At 36.0% G+C, this 21,555-nt stretch overlaps 1 protein-coding gene across 7 annotated transcripts in view; it reads right to left on the reverse strand.

The window, feature by feature from the left end:
* LOC106668565 (transcription factor Sox-13) overlaps positions 1-21,555 on the reverse strand; it is a 597,903-nt gene that overhangs the window by 67,934 nt on the left and 508,414 nt on the right. For all 7 annotated transcript variants that reach the window (XM_024225288.1, XM_014397456.2, XM_014397454.2 and 4 more), the window contains one exon: positions 7,127-7,298. In XM_024225288.1, coding sequence (XP_024081056.1) covers positions 7,127-7,298 — 172 coding nt within the window. The remainder of the gene's footprint in view (positions 1-7,126; positions 7,299-21,555) is intronic.

Here is a 21,555-nt window from a genome sequence, read left to right on the forward strand (position 1 = left end):
ACTTTTCAATATTTTGTTTAAACGAACGTCAATGAAAAAATAATTGATATACTTGTATAACAAGGCTTTATATCAGAGGCCCAATCGAAGATCGAAATACGTCGAGTCGCACTGGAATAGAACACCTCAGGGTTTAATCCAGTATTTCAGTGCTCAGTGACCAAGATAAGATATAAACGTTAGTTTGATGGAGTGGTAGAGGGGAGGAAGAGGTCTTCCCCTCTGTCAATTTAATTTCCTACGAGTATTAATAGATGACAGGTGTGCGGATGGCTTTGAGAAACAGGACTTGGCATTGCCTGTCCCAGAGGTCAGCTTTACCCCCCCCCCCTCTTTCGGAATGAAAACTACCAATAACATTTTATTAATTATTCCAAAATAACTGGTATAATTATAAACATCCGATCGGGAGCTCGGTTCTGATGTTTGGTAGGGATGTTTCTACATTTGTACTGGGAATCTCTTCCTAAGTTGACACATTATTTTATTAATCAATTAAGCTCTAATTGATCAAGAGAATCTTATATAATTTCTGTAGTGATTAGTTTATTTAACAATTGTCAACCTTGCACAAAGTTTGAACTTGCATTTTGAATATATATGTATTAAATATTATATACATTTATTATAATACAAATAATTAAGGTTTTTAGTTGAGATAAAAAAGTCATTGGCACGAGTGGGATTCGAACCCACGATCTTCGGCTGGATACGCCGCTGCTCTACCACTTGAGTTATCGTGACCTCGATCCACTCGGACACTATTTTGCCTACCACTTTTGAATTTTGCAAAAAGGAGGGAAAATTCAAAAGGTGCGGTTGAGATGGGAAGTTGGTGCCGAGTGGATCGAGGTCACGATAGCTCAAGTGGTAGAACAGTGGCGTATCTAGCCGAAGATCGTGGGTTCGAATCCCGCTAGTACCATTGACTTTTTTATCTCACCTAAAAACGTTAATTAATTGTGATATATTAATTGGTCAAGCGGACCACGAAATTAGTGAATTTATTATAATGTTGATATAATACATGTATATACATATAAGTCCCTGAACCTATACCCGGGATAACAAAAACAAACATAAAATCTTCCTTCACAGAATCGTGCGGATTGCACTGAACTAACGAATTAGAATATTACGATAAGCCAGAAGGCTGTAGTGCTTGGGGAGCACCCACTTCTTAATATCCATCATCGTCATCATTATCAACAGTGTAATTATAAAGCCTGAATTCTAATCGGTCGGGGATTATATTAGAAGATTCAACGTTTGGGAAGTATTTGCTTTCATGCGCGTTTTTTCAGGCGTTAAAATGGCAGTTGATAAGACGGTAGGGATTTGCATTATAAATGGATTAATATTTAAAATTAGTAAATTGGCTTCAGAAAGAAAAACCTCAAATAGAAAATAGTGAAAATAGAAGGAAATGTTTTCTTCAGATTATTGCCCTTGTGTAAAATTCATTTGCAGGAACATAGATGAAAACACGGGAACGTTATTATTCGTCAAACCATTTCGTACTAATCAGATTTTGCCTTTTTATTAAACTCATTTTTTCACTCACTCTATCAAAAACGATTCCCCTCCCTCGCTTGTATTCATTTGTGCAAAATTAAATATGCGATGATGAGCTTGTGAATTATAATTTGTTTCATTGGATTACTAAATCTCTCAAACAATTTCCCTGAACGGAGGCGAGGTGGTTTTAAACGAAAAATATAAAGCATAAAGCATTAATGTTTTTTATTTAAATATTTATAAATTAATTAATATTGTCGGAGATAAAAAGGGCAGAGTGAACAAGGTTCACTTTGTTAAAGCCCGTCCTCCCCTGGTTTTTTGTTAATGGCCGAAAAACAAAATTGCCTTCCTCAAGCGTTTCTATAAAATATTATCTCGTCGGCGACACTGTAGCAGGGATAAGACTTTTTTTATGCCTTAGTCCACTTAAAAAGTTGAGGCCTCAGCCCACGATGATATACTATGGTGTTTTCCGGGACACTTGGATTATCGGTTAAAACCGAAGTGTGAGAACTTTGTCGCTTTGGCGTATAGGTAAACTGTGCTTGATCAACATCCTTATCGGCCTTTTCTGCTCGACTGGCTTCGGCCTGTCAAACAGAAATTACTAGGCCTAATATTTTTTGTTTATGTACCCAACATTGTTCCTTCATTAAAACGGCTGACTTATCAACTGGGAAAATCGGTATACGCATATTATATCTTTTTGTCAATATATTATTTGGTTACCTTTCATATTCTGTCATTCGTTGTAAATTATGATCTTTTTTCTTTAAATCATTTGGATAGATGGACATTAAGCTATCCTGTATGACTTTCCTTTACATTTTCTAAAGGAACAGAATTTGATAGGACTTATGGTGTTTCCTGAAAAAACAGAATAAAGTATTTGGGATATATTTTTGGCGTTAATTAATACATTAATCATAGCTTAATACACTATGTCATTAACTAACAAAACCATATAAATACTCTTATCAATGCCCTCTAGAACGACGCCTTCTAGATCTCAAGGCACATTCTAGTACCCCGTTAATAAGATTATTAAACTTCACTATAAAATATTAATGAATATTTTCAACTAATACTAATATTATAGTTTAACACACCGTGTCACTAACTAACAAAACCTTTTGTCGTTTTTCACCGGTGCCATCTATAGATCGACATGCCTTCTCGATCTCACGGTACATTCTAGCACCCTCTTTAATAAAATATTAATAATTTCACATTATTAATACTAATGTTATGTTTTAATACACCTTATCACGAAGTAACAAAATTCTCCTAACTCCCCTAATTAGATTGTTTATTCCACTTCATTATAATATAATAAATAAAAGATAAATGTCCCGAGACGTACAATTTTTTTTAAGCACCGGGCACCATGGGGGTTGATACGACCTCTGCATTTTCAAAGCCCGTAAAAAATGCACTTAATTAGTATGATTATCAACGAACACTTACAATCAACAAAACCTTCTAAGCTGTTTTTCAACTCTGCCGACTAGATTGACTTGCCGTCTAAATTTCATGACACATTCTAGCCAGCACACCAATGCATACATACCAGTTACAACATACGTATGTAATTAACATTGAAGCTCTAGCGCAAGATCGAATAATTAAAACAAGTATAATTAACTTGGTGAAAAATTTGATTTTGTTCTTTTTTATTATACAAGAAATGAATATATATGCGGAGGAGTTAATTTTCTTTGAAGAAGTGTCGGAAAATAGTTGAAAAAATTGAAAGCATTTAGACACGTTCGTCATTTGAGTGATAATTACGGTTTTCGCACAAAATGAAATCGGTCAAGTTAGGTTAGGAGCTTTACAACTAATTCAAATATTTTTTTGAAATTTGTGAATCAACTGCTCAGGGGGTGTCTTGATGAACTTGAAGTCATACCTTCCGTTGTTTGTCGAATTTTGTCTTTTATTATTTTGTGATAATAACTGCCTTCCAAACTAAAACAATAAAAACGTTATGGCGTAAATCGGGCAGCAACGGGCAAAATATGTGATCGATCGGACATTAGCTTCTCCAAAAACGTATTTTTTTCATGTTTCGGTACACTTTTCTGAAAATTATTACATTGAAACGATTCTTGTTTCAAGAAGTCGAACAATCAATAGGCAAACAAGCGTAGCCAACCATTATTTAAAAAAACACCCAATAAATAAGAAATGTTTTATTTATTTATTTATATGTACATATAGATCAATGATCCTTTTACAAAGAATATACATCACGAAATTATAAACAATTTACGTAGCAGATAAACAAAATTAATAAAATAAAAAGAACAAAACAACAACAAACATTAATAATAACAAACAATAAACTATATTTATGTAATAATATATTTGGTATAATAGAATAATTATATAATTATATAATACAGCTATATTTATTTGAAAACAATCTCTCTAAAATTATGGCCTTTAATTTACGTTAAATGTATTAAAATTTAGATGAAAAAAATCAAAATTTTGGATATATCTCATTTCCTGCTCTCGTTATTCTATTTATTGGCGAATAAAATATGTAGTTTGTTTTACAAAAGGTACGACATTGAAAGTGGCACATGAAATTAGGTCAGCACACTTTAGTCGCCCGTTGATTATATTGTAAAGAAATAATAGATCAAAAAACAGCTAGAGCTGGAAGATTATAGAGAGAAAAAAATAGTTCTGAGGGTGAAAGGAAAGAAAATCGAACATGAAGGATTTCAATAAGTTTATTTTGAACTTTCTCTAAAAATTTCTGTTCTTGAATAATCTCAGAATTAAAATCACGTGTTACATTATAACAAAAAAAATTTATTCTGTATAAAGTATTTTTTATAAAAAAAGAACTATATTGGTTCGATTAAAAAAGAATAAAGCAAAACTATTCTACCCATCTACATCTAAAACGATGTAATAACTTACCTATCTACATTTTCAAACTAGTTTTGACCTGCACTTGATACAGTTTTGAGAGTTAGAGGTAGAATCACAAGACCGGAATTTAGGAAAGATAGAACGATTAAAAGAGTAGTGATTTTTTAAAATGAAATATGCAATTTACTTATATTAAACCAAAACCTTGTCTGCGCAGAATGAGGCAGGTCCCACGGAATTCTGAGCATTAGAAGTACTTCAATAATATTTTGAAAGTTGCGAATCAAGGTTTTAGGGATGATGAACTCGTCAAAAAAGCGTGAAATATTGTCCCAATTTTAGGTTGTCACAAAAAAATAATGATTAACCATTTTTAGTAAGCTATTATATAGCATTTCGTAGGATAGTAAGACAAATACAACAATACAAAAAATTGGTTGTAATAGACCAACAGATTATGAGAAAATGGTACCGAACATGGCTAATTTGTCGCTTCGCTTTGAACAACTATATGACCTTAAAAAATTACTCAGATACGTCAAATTTTAAAATCTGATACTTAAAAAGAAACTACATGCGTTTTTGAAAAGGAAATACTTATCGAAAATATAAGCCGTCTAGCTGAAATAGAGTAACCGAAAATAATTGTAAAAAATGTTCAATCAGAAAATCACTTCTGCAGAAAAGTATTTTTTCACAATTCGGTACACTTTTCTCCAAACCCCTTTACCATATTAAAAAGATTCTTGTTTTAGTTTGAAGAGCAATGAGAGGCAAACAATCATTGCTAGCAATTATTACAAAAATACCCAGGAGAGGAGAAATAAATTTCTTTTCTACGAATAAAAGGTGTACAGTTTTGTCACAATTTTAGATTGTCGTAAAAAATTAGCAATTTAATATTTTTAAAAACACTTTATCTACTATATCATAGCATACTAGGAGCAATGAAATTTTTTTGATAAAGAAATGGTGTAAAAATTAGTCACAAATTTAGGTTGTTGCCAAAAATAAACGATTCCTAATTTTTGAAAGCCTATCATCTACGATTTTGAAGAATACAAATACAACAACGCGAAAATATTGGTTATAATGGAACAAATACATTTTGAAAAAATGGTACCGCAAACTGGCAACTTTTTCGGCTTCTCTTTGTACCTCCAACCTTGAAAACTGAAATACAGTAAAATTTAAAAGTTTAATGCTTAAACAGACTCTACAGGCTACTTGATCTCTCTCTCACTCTCTCTCACTCACTCTCTCTCTAGATAAATAAATGCATATGGAAATTAAAATGCATCGAATAGAAATACAGTTAAAAATAAAGAAATACGACCCAGTTCGAAAAACGGTCGCTACCCTTTTAAGACCAACAGTTTTTTCTTAGCCGCGAGCAGAACAAATCATAATCAATCTAGTCGTCGGGAGTGAGGAAAATAACTGTTAAATTCTGTCTCGCAAAGATGTCAGACTCTGAAATACATCAAAACAGGATTTTATTCAACTAGACAAAAAATTCTACTATATGGCAGGATCGATGAACCAACGAGATCATACAGAAATCTCTATCTCCTCTGAGGACAAAAAACATTTTTCGGTCTTGAAATGAATGGTCGAGTTTTTTCTCGCGCTTTCCTTGTCATTTTACCATAATGAGTAACAGAACATGCCATTTATTACATTAAATTGATCCTCATTGACAGCGGATGAAGTCTTTTCCCCTGCTTAATCGCCAACTTATAATCATAGGTTTATATTCTCATCGCTTTGTTTTCTATCTATGTTTAACCAAACCTTATTTCTTAACTCTAGAAAACGAAAAATAGTGAAAAAAAGGATCAAGATCAAAACAACTTTGGATGACTGACGAGACTTCCTTTAATAATAATTAAACAATGCATGTGTAATTTGGTTGAGTTTATTAAGTAATCAAACTTAGAGCGTGTATTGCATAGAGAGAAAGAGAAATAAACAGCGAGAATAGGGGGAACACAGAGTTCAGAAAGATCAAATTTCTGACAATATTAATAATAATAAATAATTACGCTAGTAGTTTTGTATTTTTAGTATTTATAAAAAATACAGTTCATCAAGAATAATTTATTGAACAATATACTAGCCGAATATAGACAATTGAAAAACGTTCTGAAGTTGAAGAAATCTGCTGACTTGGTGTAATGTTTTTATTAAACGAAAATGTTAAAAATCGTTTTGATAACGAATGTAAAAGTAACGGGGAGGGGAAATATTAAGTTATAGCACCATTACGTATATTCTTAATAAATTTGATTGTTCCCTATGACAATCGTCGAGGGTCTTTGGCTTCTAAATTGGGGTGGCCGTCGCCCCCTACCGATTACACCCTCCTGATAATAAGACACGTCCCAATGGGGTATATCGAAAATATGAGACCTCTGGTTAATACGTACCGACAGGCGGCCAAATTTACCAAAGGGTATTTACTATTCTTGGAACAATATGAAAAATTGTGTACAGATAAAGGTCTGAATGAAATATGCCTAGTCAGGGAAGAGTGTTTTGTCGTGTAGCACGATCCCCTTTTCTTGGGGCCACGACCGAAACAAATATACCACTCTCTCTTTATTCACGGGACACCTTATAACACGCAACACAAATAAATGGGGGCCGGATAAATGGAAACGATGCCGGTTACGAAACGTCCCAAATCGAGTAACGTTTCGAATTTGGTACTGACCTTGTTCTGCTGCTCCTGCTGAGATAGAAGCTGGTCCCGGACCATCTGAAGTTGTACGATCATCTCCGAAAGCCGCCTCTCTTTTTCGAGGAGCGTTTCCCCAGTCATTGCTTGGAGGTGGTTGATCAAGGAATTGGGTTCCATTTCCTCACCGTCCAATTGATCCCCAGTCCTGGAAAAAAATTAAACAAATTAATTTATTATTGATTTTTTCTTCATAGTTAATATCAGGTCTAGTGAATGAATACATGTTATATTTGTTTGTAGATTAGCATGCATAGCTTTCCATTCGCGTATCTGTGCTGAACCAACGGCATCAGCAAACATATAAATTTTTAGAGGCTGAGAGGCGGTGAGCTTTTAGTTTAGTTTAGTTCTTCCTGCTCTGACAGTTCGCCATCTTCAGTGTGTCCTGTCAACAACCCAATCACAAGTTCACCATCCCTCAGACTGAACAGATAACTCTAACCATCAATTATATTTTTATTCCCTTCTGCTTCTTAGGATCTCAGTCCAGATGGTATTGGTTGTAACCAGCGCATCGGTCAAGAGAATATACATTTTTAAACGTTTCGTAGAAGTATGAGAGGCGATGAACCTTTAGTTTGGCCATCCTGATTTGCCAATCCCCAGAACTCTGGTCGACACCTTTCGGTGTTGGGCAATCATCAGTGAGTCTTGACACGACCAGAATAAAGGTTCATCCTCTCAGACTACACGGATAAACCACGCAATTTATTACATTTTTGCTCCCCTCAGCTCATCAGGATTTCATTGTCCGTACACTCGGGGAACATACGTTCACGATCTTACATCGCATTGTTTGTATGAGGACGAGAACGAGTTAGGACAATAGAAGAAAGTGAGTCCAGTCGTACCTAGGTACAATCAGTATAAATAAACTTAAAAGATAACACAAGTTAGTCTGAAAAGGTTGGTAATATTGGCCTAGAATCATTCAAATCATCCAATTTGTCGATGCCCTTTGCTGTAAACAAAAAATACGTCCAAAGGCTTAGATCTTACTTAAGTGAGCTTTTAATACTTTTCTCAACGATAATCTCACATTTGGGACAGAAAATTCTTCTTGATTATCAATATAATGTGCCGTATTATGTGAAGACGTAGTAAGTTAACAATTTTCCATTTTTCGTATAGATAAACTATGAAAATATCCAACGCTTGAATAAAAATGAGAGAGCCAAATATCTCCAGTTCAACGTGAATAACAGGGAAAACCTTCAAACTTTGATAGAAAAATATCGAAAATTGAAAAGTTTGGCCATCCTGATTTGCCAATCCCCAGAACACTGGTCGACAGCTTTCGGTGTTGTGCAATCATCAGTGAGTCTTGACACGACCAGAATAAAGGTTCATCCTCTCAGACTACACGGATAAACCACGCAATTTATTACATTTCTAATGTAATGTTTCTAATCTAATGTTTTCTATCCCTGGTACACATTCCTAATATTGTTAATACAATGATATTAATGATTATCTATGGACATCAATTGTATTATAACTTTACCACATTATTTTAAATCTGGTGTTAAAACATATTAATTAAAATTATCTGTCCTCATATATAGGAAATGGAAATATGTAGGTATTCAAGTAGTTCTACAATAACAAAGATAAGTTGTTAACGAATTGATGTTCTAATTTCTACGAGGATCACACGAGACGTTAGATCGAAGGTTGAAATACGAACTAGTGAATTTTTCTGGTTCAATTATTTTACATATTATCATATCCTCATTATCGACATTGTCTGGGAACATTTGATTAGGAGAAGCAATTTGATTGTCTTTTAATCTTAATAATAGTTGGTTATCATTTTGTCCATAGCCTTGGCCGCAAATTGTGTCGAAAGTAAATTAAAATTGAAACACACAATGCTTAGGTTTTCTGAGGAGGGAAAGCTACGAACTGTTCTCACTTTGACGAAAAATTGTAAAGTTGGCTTGAAATAAAAGGACTAATTTCAATAATGAACAAGTGGAGTGAATTTTGTGGAAATAAATGTTTCCGATTGGTGGATTTTTCTGCAAACTATACAACAGATTTTTTGGTGCAATTTGATCTGAAGCTCTGTGAATTGATCCTGTAATTTGGTCCTTTACGTACGTTTTGTTCTATCAGATATGTTTCCTCTTCCCGACATCTTCAGTGTTGTGTATGTATGTGAATAATCAAAATTATTAGTAAAAATTGAACATGGCGAGATTACTTATCCCCCCTTTTGTCCTGTTTTTGAAAACCTCCAGATTATTTTATTTTTTCTTCTTTTTTTACGAGGGGTTGCAATATCAGAGGTCGTATAAACCCTCAGGGTACCGGTGTTTTTGAAAAAAAGTCCATTTGTATATCGGGTTCGAATGCAGGGCCGCTGGATTTGAACCCGGGACCTTTACCTTACAGTGATTAGCGCCGTGTCAACGCCTCCATTACGGCCGCTGACCCCCCTCAGATTATTTTATTCTTCCTCCTTCTGTGTGTCTCCAGACCTGTTTTACGCCTTGCTTCTGCATTGTAGACGTTATAAAGCCAATGAAACGTTTTTCTAATCCAAACACAGCTCAATCCAAAACATCTCGAAATAGTTAGAATCTGCTGAACTTCTTTTACAAATATGAGCGAAAAACTTAGGTCCGATTTAGGTTACTTAGGAGCCTCTTCAATCTAGCACCTCGCCCAATAATGGTCTATTGTGTAGGCTCCATTATTATCTTATATCTAGAACTCTTCGTTAAGCTTCAAGCTTTTTATTAGATCCAACAGCTTTTTTGAGAGCTTCGGTGTGTATCCTTCAGAACTTCGCTTTTCCTCTTAGCTTGCTTTATCACCAACAAATTACATGTTTAGGTGTTTCTTCTTCCTGGCAATAATTACACAGCTTTGTTTCTGCTGCTTCAAGTGTGTACATATGCCTCTGAAATCTGCAGTACCCAGTACTATCATCTAGTCCTAACACGACGTAGGTTTAGTAGTTCCTTTAATAAACGTTTAAGCATGATTCTGTCCTGGAAAATACTGCCATGGAACGGAGTATTGTATATCCTGCTATTAACTATTGCTATATTAACAAATTGTCGGATTGATGTATGTTTTTGCCGATTTGGGTGTGCTACAAAAGGGTTCAGGTCCTATTGGTGTATTGATTGAAATTTTGTTGGCCAATTTTTCGACCTCCTCGTTTTTCCAAACCAATCCAAACTGTTCTGGACCCTATATTTTCGTCAATTAAAATAACCCCGCTGTCGAACAAAGAAAGATCAAATTCTGATTGTAAGTAATGGATATTTTTCTAATTAAAATCTTTCATGGGCTGACTTTTAGGATCATTCTTAGATTCAATTTTTCCTCCGCTTGTTGAGGTATTTGTATATGTTTAGGGCTAAATACTTTTTTTTATGATTAAAATAAAACATATAAAAGATTGAAAGAAACTGTGACGACAGGAAATGAACCAAAGTTCGGACTTTAGGAGGGTAGTTTGTGCAATTTGTAAGAACTGAGTTGAATAAAAAACCAGTATTAATACAGATAAAGTAGCCAATTTTTTAAGTTCTCTTAATGTGCCCTTTTATATTACGTCCAGATGTTGATTTTTTTCCTTCCGGCTGTGACGTCCCGACTAGCCTTGGCAGTGGGGTTCTCCATTGATGTCATTTACGTTGTGTATTTAAGTTTGTAGTATGAGTTTTGTGAATAGTATATCGGTAAAAATGTATCATGTGTTCAGATTCTTCATTCAAATTATTCTGTTTTTTTAATTTAAATTATTCTATAGTAGGTTTCACTAATAGATTCAATTATAATTTAAACTGATGGTAAGAAATACTTATTGATTTTTTTCCCCTATGGACAAAGAACATGATACTTGTATTAAAAATGATTGAACAAACTAATTATTCGGTATCGAATTTGAGTATTATTTTTATTATACTTTGTTTATTAAGAATCATTTCACTATTATCTGCCCAATTATTGTTTGTTGGCTTGCCTCTTATACGAATAGAAAAAATTTGAGTTCAAGACAAAGAAATAGTTTGTTTTATTTCGGCTAGTAGAAAAAAAAGAATTATCACATACAGTCGATAATCCCAACGACATTAGTAAAAAAAAGCAATAAAACGAAAATTCGATCTATTCTTTCGCTATCTCCCAATCCATTGAGATACGAGAGTGGCATTTACGAGACATTTTGACAAGCGACAACACTGTAGCAAATCTCTGTAGTTGTGTAGACGGAGCAAGGCGCCTGGATTTTTTTTATATAAACGCCTATCCTCTTTCTTTTAGTGTTACCCAGAGAAATTTTATTTGTGCAAATTGTTCGCTTATTTTTAAGTAAACGATACAAAATTTTGAAGAGTCGCTATGGAAGAGGGAGGCTGCAATTTTGTATTTATCCGTTAAAATGTTTATTAACCGATAAAAAATACCTACAAACTTAGCTGGAACGATTTAATTTCTACTGCTAATCTAATTAATTTATCAACAATGTGTTTATCGTCGAGGGAAAAACTGCTTCCGGACAAACAGAATAAAAATCCTGAATGTTCTTTTTAGACCTTAAGGCTAAACGGAATACAGATTTTCTATCCCAAACAAAATAATACGAAGACCCAATATTGCCAGAGGAATGCTCTATACTAAATACCAAAGGTTGAAACCACCAAATGACCCTATGGGCCTGGATCATTAGTCCAATGACAAGTCAGGAATGTGGTGGACCAAGGCGATCAAGCAAGTAGCATTCAAATGCCTAAGCCTTAAGATGAGGACAAAGCCAACTGCAACTTTAAACATCCGAGGAGGACTTGTAGCAACTACTCATTGGCTCCTTCAAGGACAACCATCTACACGTGGGATAGGTGTTCCAGGTGGTGTTACAACACCCGAATTCAAGTTTATCAAGTACCGAGTATCAAAAAAGGACTGAAACTAACCTTAAGGACAATTCTTTCTGGTAAATGGCTAAAAAAGCGCAGGGCGTTCCAGCAAACTATAAATCTGGGTAAATACGCTACGCTTTTCCGGTCGAAAATTAAAGAAAATTGAATACTACGCCGATAAAAGAAAGGTTTAGGACTATAAGAAGATAGATTTTCTGACAGTCATGCAGCACGTGAAACTCTAACATCATGTGAGGTGAAGTCAAAATGTGCTGATTGTATGAAATCTTTGGTGGAAGTCGGTGACAGTTATGTCCAGGGGTCCCTGGGCACACAAGGCTCAGAGGATTAAATCCTAGTGACTAAGCCAAGGATGTCCACTACTTAATTCTACATGCAAACGGAAATGTTACCACGTTTTTAATCATTCTATACTATATTGCATGTTTCTAAGTGTGTTATAAGTTGCATGGCGACCTGGGATTGGTCGTCACGACTCAGAGTGGAGGTGTAATGAGCGACTGTCCAAAGTCCAAAGATAAGCTTCTTTAAGTCTCCTGACTAGGCACTCTTACCTAGAAATCATATTTATCAGATGGTAAAAGAAAAATTGAGCAGATTTTGAGCAGTGGGAGACATTTTGTACTAATGTGAGGATCTATCCAGTAGTAGGTTTTTACTACGAGGTGAGGGACACCTTAAGCAGTGTCCTTCATAAAAGAACAACCAACCAGATTATGGAACTTATCAATAGCATAAACGTAGCCAGTAAGTTTAATAAAGCTAGAGCGGCACAATAGATCTATTTAGGTCCAGATGCAAAACCTCCTGTTGTCATATTTTCTATCGTTGCTTAGCAATTAAAACATAGATCCTCAATGAATTTCAAATCCTGGTGGATCAATGAGTCATGCAAATTGATTCATAACTCATACACACAATCCACGGAAGAACTACTGTTCCTGACTGGGCACTGCCTTCTAAGAAGGAATACAGGATGGCAGAAGAAACATTGTGCAGATATTGAGAAGAGGACCACGAAGGCATTCTGTGCTATTGAGAGGGTCTATCCAGGCGTTTCTGCCACTAGGTGAAGAAAAACCTGAAGCAGCCTCCTCTATAAATGAATAACTATGTAACCTGATTATTATATTAAAGGTACTATTAGTGAGCTTTAAGGACAGTCGAAGTGTAAGACGCTCAGTGACCTCTATCCTTATCCCTAGCATTTTTGGACATGTCTCACCTGATGTTTTCTAGAATGGATGTTGGGCATTTTCTTAGTCCGAAAGGAACTATAGGATCGATAAGGTGCAAGTACATTTTCCTTAAATCAGTATTCGTGCCTTCAAAACATATAGGCTTTTATAGCCAATTATATTCAGACGATGGTACCATAGTGATCACGGGTAAGGACCCTCTGACTCTATCACTACTGATGAAGGAGGCGATGGGGTTGCTAACCGGATGGTGTAGCGACAAAGGTCTTTTGATAAATCCTGCTAAACTGGAACTGATAATGTTCAGCAGGAGAAGATCAATAGGTAATTTTAAAAACCCAAAATGTCAGGGCATTGAATTAAAATTAAAGGATACAATCAAGTTCCTAGGGATAACGCTAGATAGGAAACTTGATTGGAAAGGCCACATTAAAAACATACATAGGAAAGGCACTATATCCATGGTGCAGTGTAGGAGAATCGTTGGTAGAACATGGGGTATTAAACCATGGGTGGCCAAATGGATATACACCGCGATCATACTACCAAGATTTCTATTTGCAGCCCTAGTTTGGTGGAATGGGCTAGAAAACAAAGGGGCTATTAACAAGCTAAGGTCATTCCAAAGACTAGGTTGTATGATGATGACGGGAGCTTTTCCCACTACACCAACCCTAGCTTTGGAAGTGATAACAAACACCACACCTCTACACATTGAGGTCAAGGTTAAAGCACTAACCAGCTGCTATAGATTAATTAGTGAAGGCAGCTGGAACCATAAGGGAAATAATATAGGACACTCGAAAATTTTACATTTATTGAGTAAGGTCAACAACCAACTACTGGGTGTAAGCGATAAAAAGGTGAAAACACCTTTAGGGAAAAAATACTTTCAGGTAGTCACTCCCTGTGACTATAACTATAGGTCTGATGATGACCATCGTAGTCTAGATTGCTACACCGATGGCTCACTCATTAAGGATAAGGGAAGTGGTGCTGGAATACACATACCTAAATTAGGGATCAGCATCTCCTATCCTCTTGGTAATAACACCTCGGTCTTTCAGGCAGAGGTCTGGGCCATTAATGTCTGCTGTAGAACACTGATGGATAACAAGATTAAGGGAAAAGATATTAAAATTTTTTCCGACAGTCAGGCCAGTCTAAAATCATTACAAAAAGAACTATCAACATCTAGACTGGTAGAGGAAACCGTTGAACTCATTAATAGGACTATCACCAGGTATGAGAATAGGGTAACCCTCGTATGGATACCTGCTCATAAGGGGCACTATGGCAATGAGGAGGCGGACAGCCTGGCCAAGGAAGGTTCAAATACTGAGTTCGTCGGACCACAACCGGTATTACCCCACTCTTTAAGCACAGCAAAAGAGAGTATAGGTAGCTGGGGCATGAAACAATTCCTAAAGGAATGGAATATGTCCCCAGGATGCAGACAATCGAAGGAGTTTCTGAAGGAAATCAAACCTAAAGAATCGAAATGGCTATTCTCTAACTCTAGGAGGGGAATAAGGAGGCTGATAGGTATCCTAACGGGCCATTGCCCCTTGAGAAGACACCTCTTCATAATGGGTACTCTACCAGACCCCTTCTGCCGCTTCTGCGAAACAAAAGAAGAAACGGCCCGACACTACCTCGCAGAATGCGATAGGTATGCTAGGGAAAGATTTAATACTTTCGAAGGAGAGGACATAACCAAAACACTCCCCAGGATAAAATGGTCCACAATCCTGGGGTTTGTGAATAGGTCCAATAGGTTTATACAGGACTCGTGAGCCGACCAGGTCCCGGACCTTCTAGGGATGGGGTACGGGCCTACTCAGGCTTTTAACCCCTCGGGTCCTGGTCGCCCGCCCTGTGTAATATATATATAAGGTGCAAGTACATTTTCCTTAAATCAGTATTCGTGCCTTCAAAACAAATCCAGTTTCCTATCTGCCAGTTGGTCAGAAAAGCGCTAAAAAAGACTCGTTCTGCTTAATGATCTCTAGTTGGTAATCCTGAACCTAAATCAAACAATTTCGCCAATATTATTCTTAATGACATGTTTGTCTTTCGGTTGTAATTTATGATATCAAAATTTTGGTTGAAACAATACTTTGGATAGAGGATCCTTTATAATGCCATCCGTTGTAAGAACCTCAATATTATGTTTTGGGATATTTCGTCTTGAGGTGTGAGTGTATTGAATCTGTAGTTTGTCAATGCCGACCGCTGAAGATGGCCATAGCACGTGTGACGAAGCAAAGCAGCGAAAGTTGGTAGACGAATATGACAGGAAATGGCCGAATTTCAAACATTAATGTTATATTTAGCCTGTTTAGGCAATCGGATAAGGCGAGTAAAGATTAGGCATGCTTTTGGCCATGGGATTAAAATAGGGGTTGAGGTAAGCCGAAGGGGTACCGTGCCGCTATCATGGTTTTGGATCTGCAAAGAGGTGGGATTGATAATCCTCGGGGGATGAGCACTCCCCGACAATGACTAGGTCCAGACAATACAAATGACAATCCCTTCGTGTCCGGGGGACTTGCAATTAGGGAGATTCATAACAAATGATTGACCCTCGGGGATCTCCATAAGAAAGCTACCGCCTCTGTTCACATCCCAGATTTATATCTTGTTACGTCCTATTTCAGATTGATTACTCTCACCGTTCTCCATCCTTTTCTTTCCTTTCATTCAATTTTCAACGTATTGTCTGTTGACAAACATGATTGTACTCCCAATTTTTGTTGACAAATTATTTATAACATGAGACAGGGTTAAACAAGTTTTCTTAATTTAACTAGAATTGGAAATTTTTTTGGCTGAACAGCAAGATTACTATAACCATTTCTAACGCAAGTTTATTTAATTTTCCTGCTGAACTGCACATGGTCACTTATTGGGTCCGTTACTTGCGGGTTTGTTGAATTACTCAAACGCGTTTCGGCGTTGCGTGCTATCTTCAGGGAGGAACTGTTGTTTGTTGAATTTTGTACCATAGTAGGAATTAATTTATATTATTCCATACATCAAATACTCATTGTGTCTTTTTTCATCAATGGAAAAAAAATATATATATATACTTTTTATNAAACTATCTTGCTTTCCTGGTTTTTAAGCTTTTATATATATAAGTCACAGCACCAGGAAAGCAAGATAGTTTCAACGAGACATCAGCCAAGTAAGTGCAACTAAAGGATTCCCGCTGGGTGAAGAACAATCTCCAGATCCTGATAGTTAATGAACTAGTTGAATCTCAATGGGATAAACCAATTGCGAGAGGAAAATTTGAAGAAGCCTTCTGTGATATTATCCTAGAAGGTATAAAATTTACAGAACAGCTAGGTTAGGTATCTAATCTAATGAAACGACGATACTTGCGTTTACAACACGACAAAGGAACACAATGTTCGAGTTGAATACATAGACGCTATTACAAAGAAAGATCGATTTGTGCAGAAGGTTAACAGGTAAAAACTGTGGTTCTAAACCAGATATTCTTCTCTGGATGTATGTTACGATGGTGAGATCGATCCAAGTAGGAAAAGTTAATAAATACCTCAGTCGAGGAAGATACTATATGTTGGTACATCGATGGATCTAGGATAGAAATAGGTCCGAGACAGGCCACAAATTTTCAGAGCCCATGGGCATGGCATCTTTGAAGCTAAAACCCACGATGCTGAGGCAAGTCAGTGATGTCATGTCAGATAGGAATGCTATCTGAGCATTAAGCTCAAGTATTATCAGCTCGATACTAGCGTTGAATTGCAAAACCAAACTGGGTTCCAGGACATACAGGAATAGATGGGGACAAAAATAGCTTATAAGCAAAAAATCCGCTACACTCCTGATCCTGAACCGTTTTGTATTATAGCATCTTAGGAAAGAAGAGATAGTGAAAGTGAGAACAATTGGTTGGTTGTTTAGCTACGTGAGGTATGATAATTGAAATGAAATGTTCTTACAGCTTCTGTGTAAGGCATCGACGACCGGTGGTTTATTTAATTCTGTTTGTTTGTGTTCCTGCTATACTTAGATTTCTTTTTGGAAATATGTTCCTCCGCAGGAATTAATCCCATAGTCTAGGTAGATAATGGAATTAGGATGCAAGAAGGTACTGGGTAGGAGTATTTGGGCCCAAATTCAAATATTCCAAGCGTATGGGCATACCAGTATATTTGAAGCTAAAACCCGTGATATTGAAAAATGCGGTCGGTGATGTCAGATACTCAGGCCCTCCTATCAAATATCAATGACAAATATCATGAGAATGATGCTAAATATGGTGGGACATGCAGGACGAGAAGGAAGAAGCGTAACAACGCTAATATGTCCTTCCCGTTTTGTTGTATAGCATCTAAGGAAAAAAGTGATGTTGAAAGTGAAAAAACAATGGGAAAAATTGTCTTACAGATCTAATAAGGCAGTTTTAAGAGACATGGCAGCCCAATTGTCAGGCCTATTCTGGATGAGAATCTTTGAGATCTTTGATCTCCTATCTCCATTTCGACATCTTTATTAAGTTTCCGTTGAGAACTGGCATGTATCAAGGTATGAAGTCAGCTGCAAATCTCTGGTTCACCTTATCGAGGTGATGGCAATTCGCAACTATTTGCGCATATTCGGTGTCATCCAAGGGAAATGTTGAACAACATATCTTGGACAAAAAGATGCAATTGTACGGATCATCGTTTTATGTACTCAACTCCCACTTTCAACTCAACATAGCTGAAATCTCTCGGTGAACACCTTTGGGATAACGTTTAGTATGTCTCTTCTTGTTATCTACGTTTCTGACCAGCCTCCAAAGACCTGATGGAAGCAGGTGAAGTTTGGTGTTCCATCAAACATATCACCTTTGTTGAAGAGTATTTCCCTCAAGTCCCTGAAAACCGGGACAATGGGAATCATCACATGGACAGAATCCAAGATTCCATGTGACATTTGGAAAGCAAGAAAGTACAGAATGCATCAAAGGAAATAATCCTATCTCGCAGGGACGACACGAACGGAATATTTGAATTTAAGCAAAACCTTCAGGCCTACCAAAGCACCAAAAAGGAATGGGAAATGAGAATAACACTCAGTCAAGCTACTCCATTTGCTATCGACTGTCAGGAACGGAGGCAGGATTGACCCAAAACCAAATAATCAGAACCCATGTACAGCAGTATCTCTTAAGGCAAAATCCAACTATGTCAGATAGCCAGACATCATTCAACTTAAATACCATCAGCTTGGAATGGAGCTGAATTGCAAAACCAAACTAGTCACGTTAGATGCACGATTCTTTATGCAAAGAGACTCTCTACTGCCAGGACATGCGGAGCAGTGGAAAACGAAGAGGCGGAAGGCGTTGCAAGGAAAGGAGCTACTATAACGCTAATATGTCCTGAAAGCTTTTGAAGCATATTAGGAAACAAGACATGATGAAAAGTATGTAAATGGGATTCACTCTTGGAGGCAAACAAACCAACATTTCATATTGAGACTTTCAACTACAGAATGAATCAAAACAACCTTGAAGGAACTCAGAATCATAAAAATAATCTTGTCGGGGCAATGCGGACTGAATGGACACTTGAGAAAGATTGACGTCAACTGCGAAAAGTCAGAAAAGCACAAACGCAATTATTAACTGTGGTGGCACACTTTTACCCAGAAGGACGTACTTTGGAGCAATTCCTAATAAAAGAAAAAATGGCAAAATTTGTTTACGAAAACATTCCAGCTAATTAAAAAAACTATTTTAAAATTAAAAACTGACATGTTTTTCCTTATATGCAATCTCCGGTATGATCTGATATCGCGTTAAATAAATAGAGGAATTTCAGAAGCCGGCAACCATGGAAAGAGTCAGAGGAAGAGTGAGAAAAAAAAGCTTTCCCTGGTCTAGAAAATAAATTGTCCTCAGGTGGTTCAGGGGTATTTCAAGCGTTTGGCTGTTTTCTCCTGTTCAACAAAGGAAAAACGCCTTTCCTTTTATACGTTTCTAGATAAAATCCACAAAGAGATATGTCTTCGAATCCAATTCACGACGCCTTTTTTCCACCAACGGACCCACTATCCACGGGTTGGGCCCCAAATTATAGATAGTTTTCCTTATCTCATTCCTGTCATCTGACAACCTTTGGCTACTTTCCCGGCAGCGTTTTTGCACGTTTTTTGTCTGTTTTTAATTCATTCGTTATAATATGGAAATTCCTTTCTGAAGAGGGACACTTGACGACAATTTGCATTTTTCTCCGCTCAAATTATAAACACCTCCGTCCTTGATGAAGGTTTAAGGGTGTGTAAGATAATTTTTTCTAACATGAACCTTTTTTACTATGTTTAATAAGTTATGTTTAAACATAATTCCATTTTTAACGTGCTTTATATAAAATTCTTAGAAGTTCTGTGGTTCAAGAATTACTTTTTGGACTCTGGATCATAATACCTCTGAAAAGGAAACTAATAAGGCTGAAAAAATGTATTAAATTTTAATTTACAAGAACCTAGATTTCCTTCATTAAAATTACTCATTCAACATGTCAGAACAACAGCAAAAAAAGTTATTTGTTATGGATAAAGGACGTCCTTACGTACAATTGAGTTTATGGCTTTTATAAAATATTTATTTGTGTTTTATCGATAAAAAAATACAATGAACAGTTCAGCCCATCAGTTACCAAACAATTCAAAAGTAACAGTACTCGTACAAACCAAAAAGCATCAATTTTAAAAAAAGAACCCATGATTACGAATGGAGTAAAATGGTGGTGTTTGCCACGCACTTTGGTGTAGACTTTAACAATTCTAAATAGATTAAAGTTTAACTATATGAGTAAATTAATTTCTGTTTTACTACAATAGAGTCCTGAAGATTGATATAATATATTCCTAAAGCTAGAAAAAGGAAAAAACAAGGCTTTGCGTTGTTCGATGACCTCAACTAGATCTTTTCTACAGATAAAGTTTTGGGTTATATTGTAATTTAAGTCTTTTTTTATTTATAGACACGAAGAAATGAGTTTGTACATTCTTCTTTGTTATTTTTCATACCAAATTATATCGTTCATCCTGGTCTGGAATTTTCTACAAAACGGATCTTCAACTTTTCAATATCTTTAGGGGTTGGTCTGTTTTGTTGGGGAAAATGCTCAAGAGCTTTAAAAAAGAATAATCGAAAACAGGCTGGCCAAGATTATCCATCGCGATACCAGTTGGCCAGTGGAAACCGTCCTTTGTTCGGTTTAGCAAAAATTCGTGTCAACCGAATAACAACAATAATGTAAAATTAATGAATAAAACAGTTCTGGTAGTTTTATAAAGTTTTCATAAATCAAAACAAAAAAGGTTAATTGTATAAATTCGTTTCTGATCATATTGGTCTGCCTATACTCGCTGTTTTGGTTTGTCGAATGCGTTTCGGACTTTCGGTTTCTCATCATCTTCGGCCAGTAAAACCGCACTAAAAAAGACTATATTTTTCACACACAAAAAAATTCTTATTCTGCCGACCGAAACATTCGGAAGAACCAAACTAACAGGATCACGTCGCAGGCCATCAGATGAAATTGCAGAAAAAAATCAGTAGAGTTTAAGGGGACAAATCTCCATATCTGGCCAGTAAAACCGAACTAAAAAATACTATATTTAAAAAATTATTTTTCTGCCCACTGAAACGTTCGGAAAGGACCAGATTACAAGAAAGACTGCCGACCTTCAGCTGAAATTGCGGCGAAATATCAACATACAATAATTGGGCATTAATACCACACTAAAATACATTATTTTTTCAAAATTGTTCCTTTCTGCCAAGCTTAACTTTGGAAAGGACCAAACGACAAGATCGCAGACTTTCAGATAAAATTGCAGAAAAAACTGAGCTATAGAATTTTTAGTTGGCAAAGCCAAAATAACGGACAATTAACACCACACAAAAACCTATATTTTCAACAAAAGAAAATCAATCCACTCTGTTCGGATTAGCGGTACTCCAATGTATAAAATTGTTGAAATTTTATCCCATTATCATTCAATCCCTAATCGTTTTAATTAATCCCCATTTAGACGTAGATATAGGATTGAAAATTTTGTAAGTTCAACAATGTATTATGTAAGAAGTTTAAAATAAAACGGCACAATATCTGATTCAAGACTAATGCCTATTGCCTGTTACATTTGCACATTCATTTAATTATTATCCTTATCAGTTTTGCCTTTGAACTCTTCTACAAAAAACCCCTATAATTGAACGAGTCTTGTTCAAATCAGAACGGTTACCAACAATGTAATTCGAAACCCCACT

This window comes from Cimex lectularius, unplaced genomic scaffold (genome assembly GCF_000648675.2).
Source record: "Cimex lectularius strain Harlan isolate CLEC.00 unplaced genomic scaffold, Clec_2.1 scaffold21, whole genome shotgun sequence".
Taxonomy (NCBI): Eukaryota; Metazoa; Arthropoda; class Insecta; order Hemiptera; family Cimicidae; genus Cimex; species Cimex lectularius.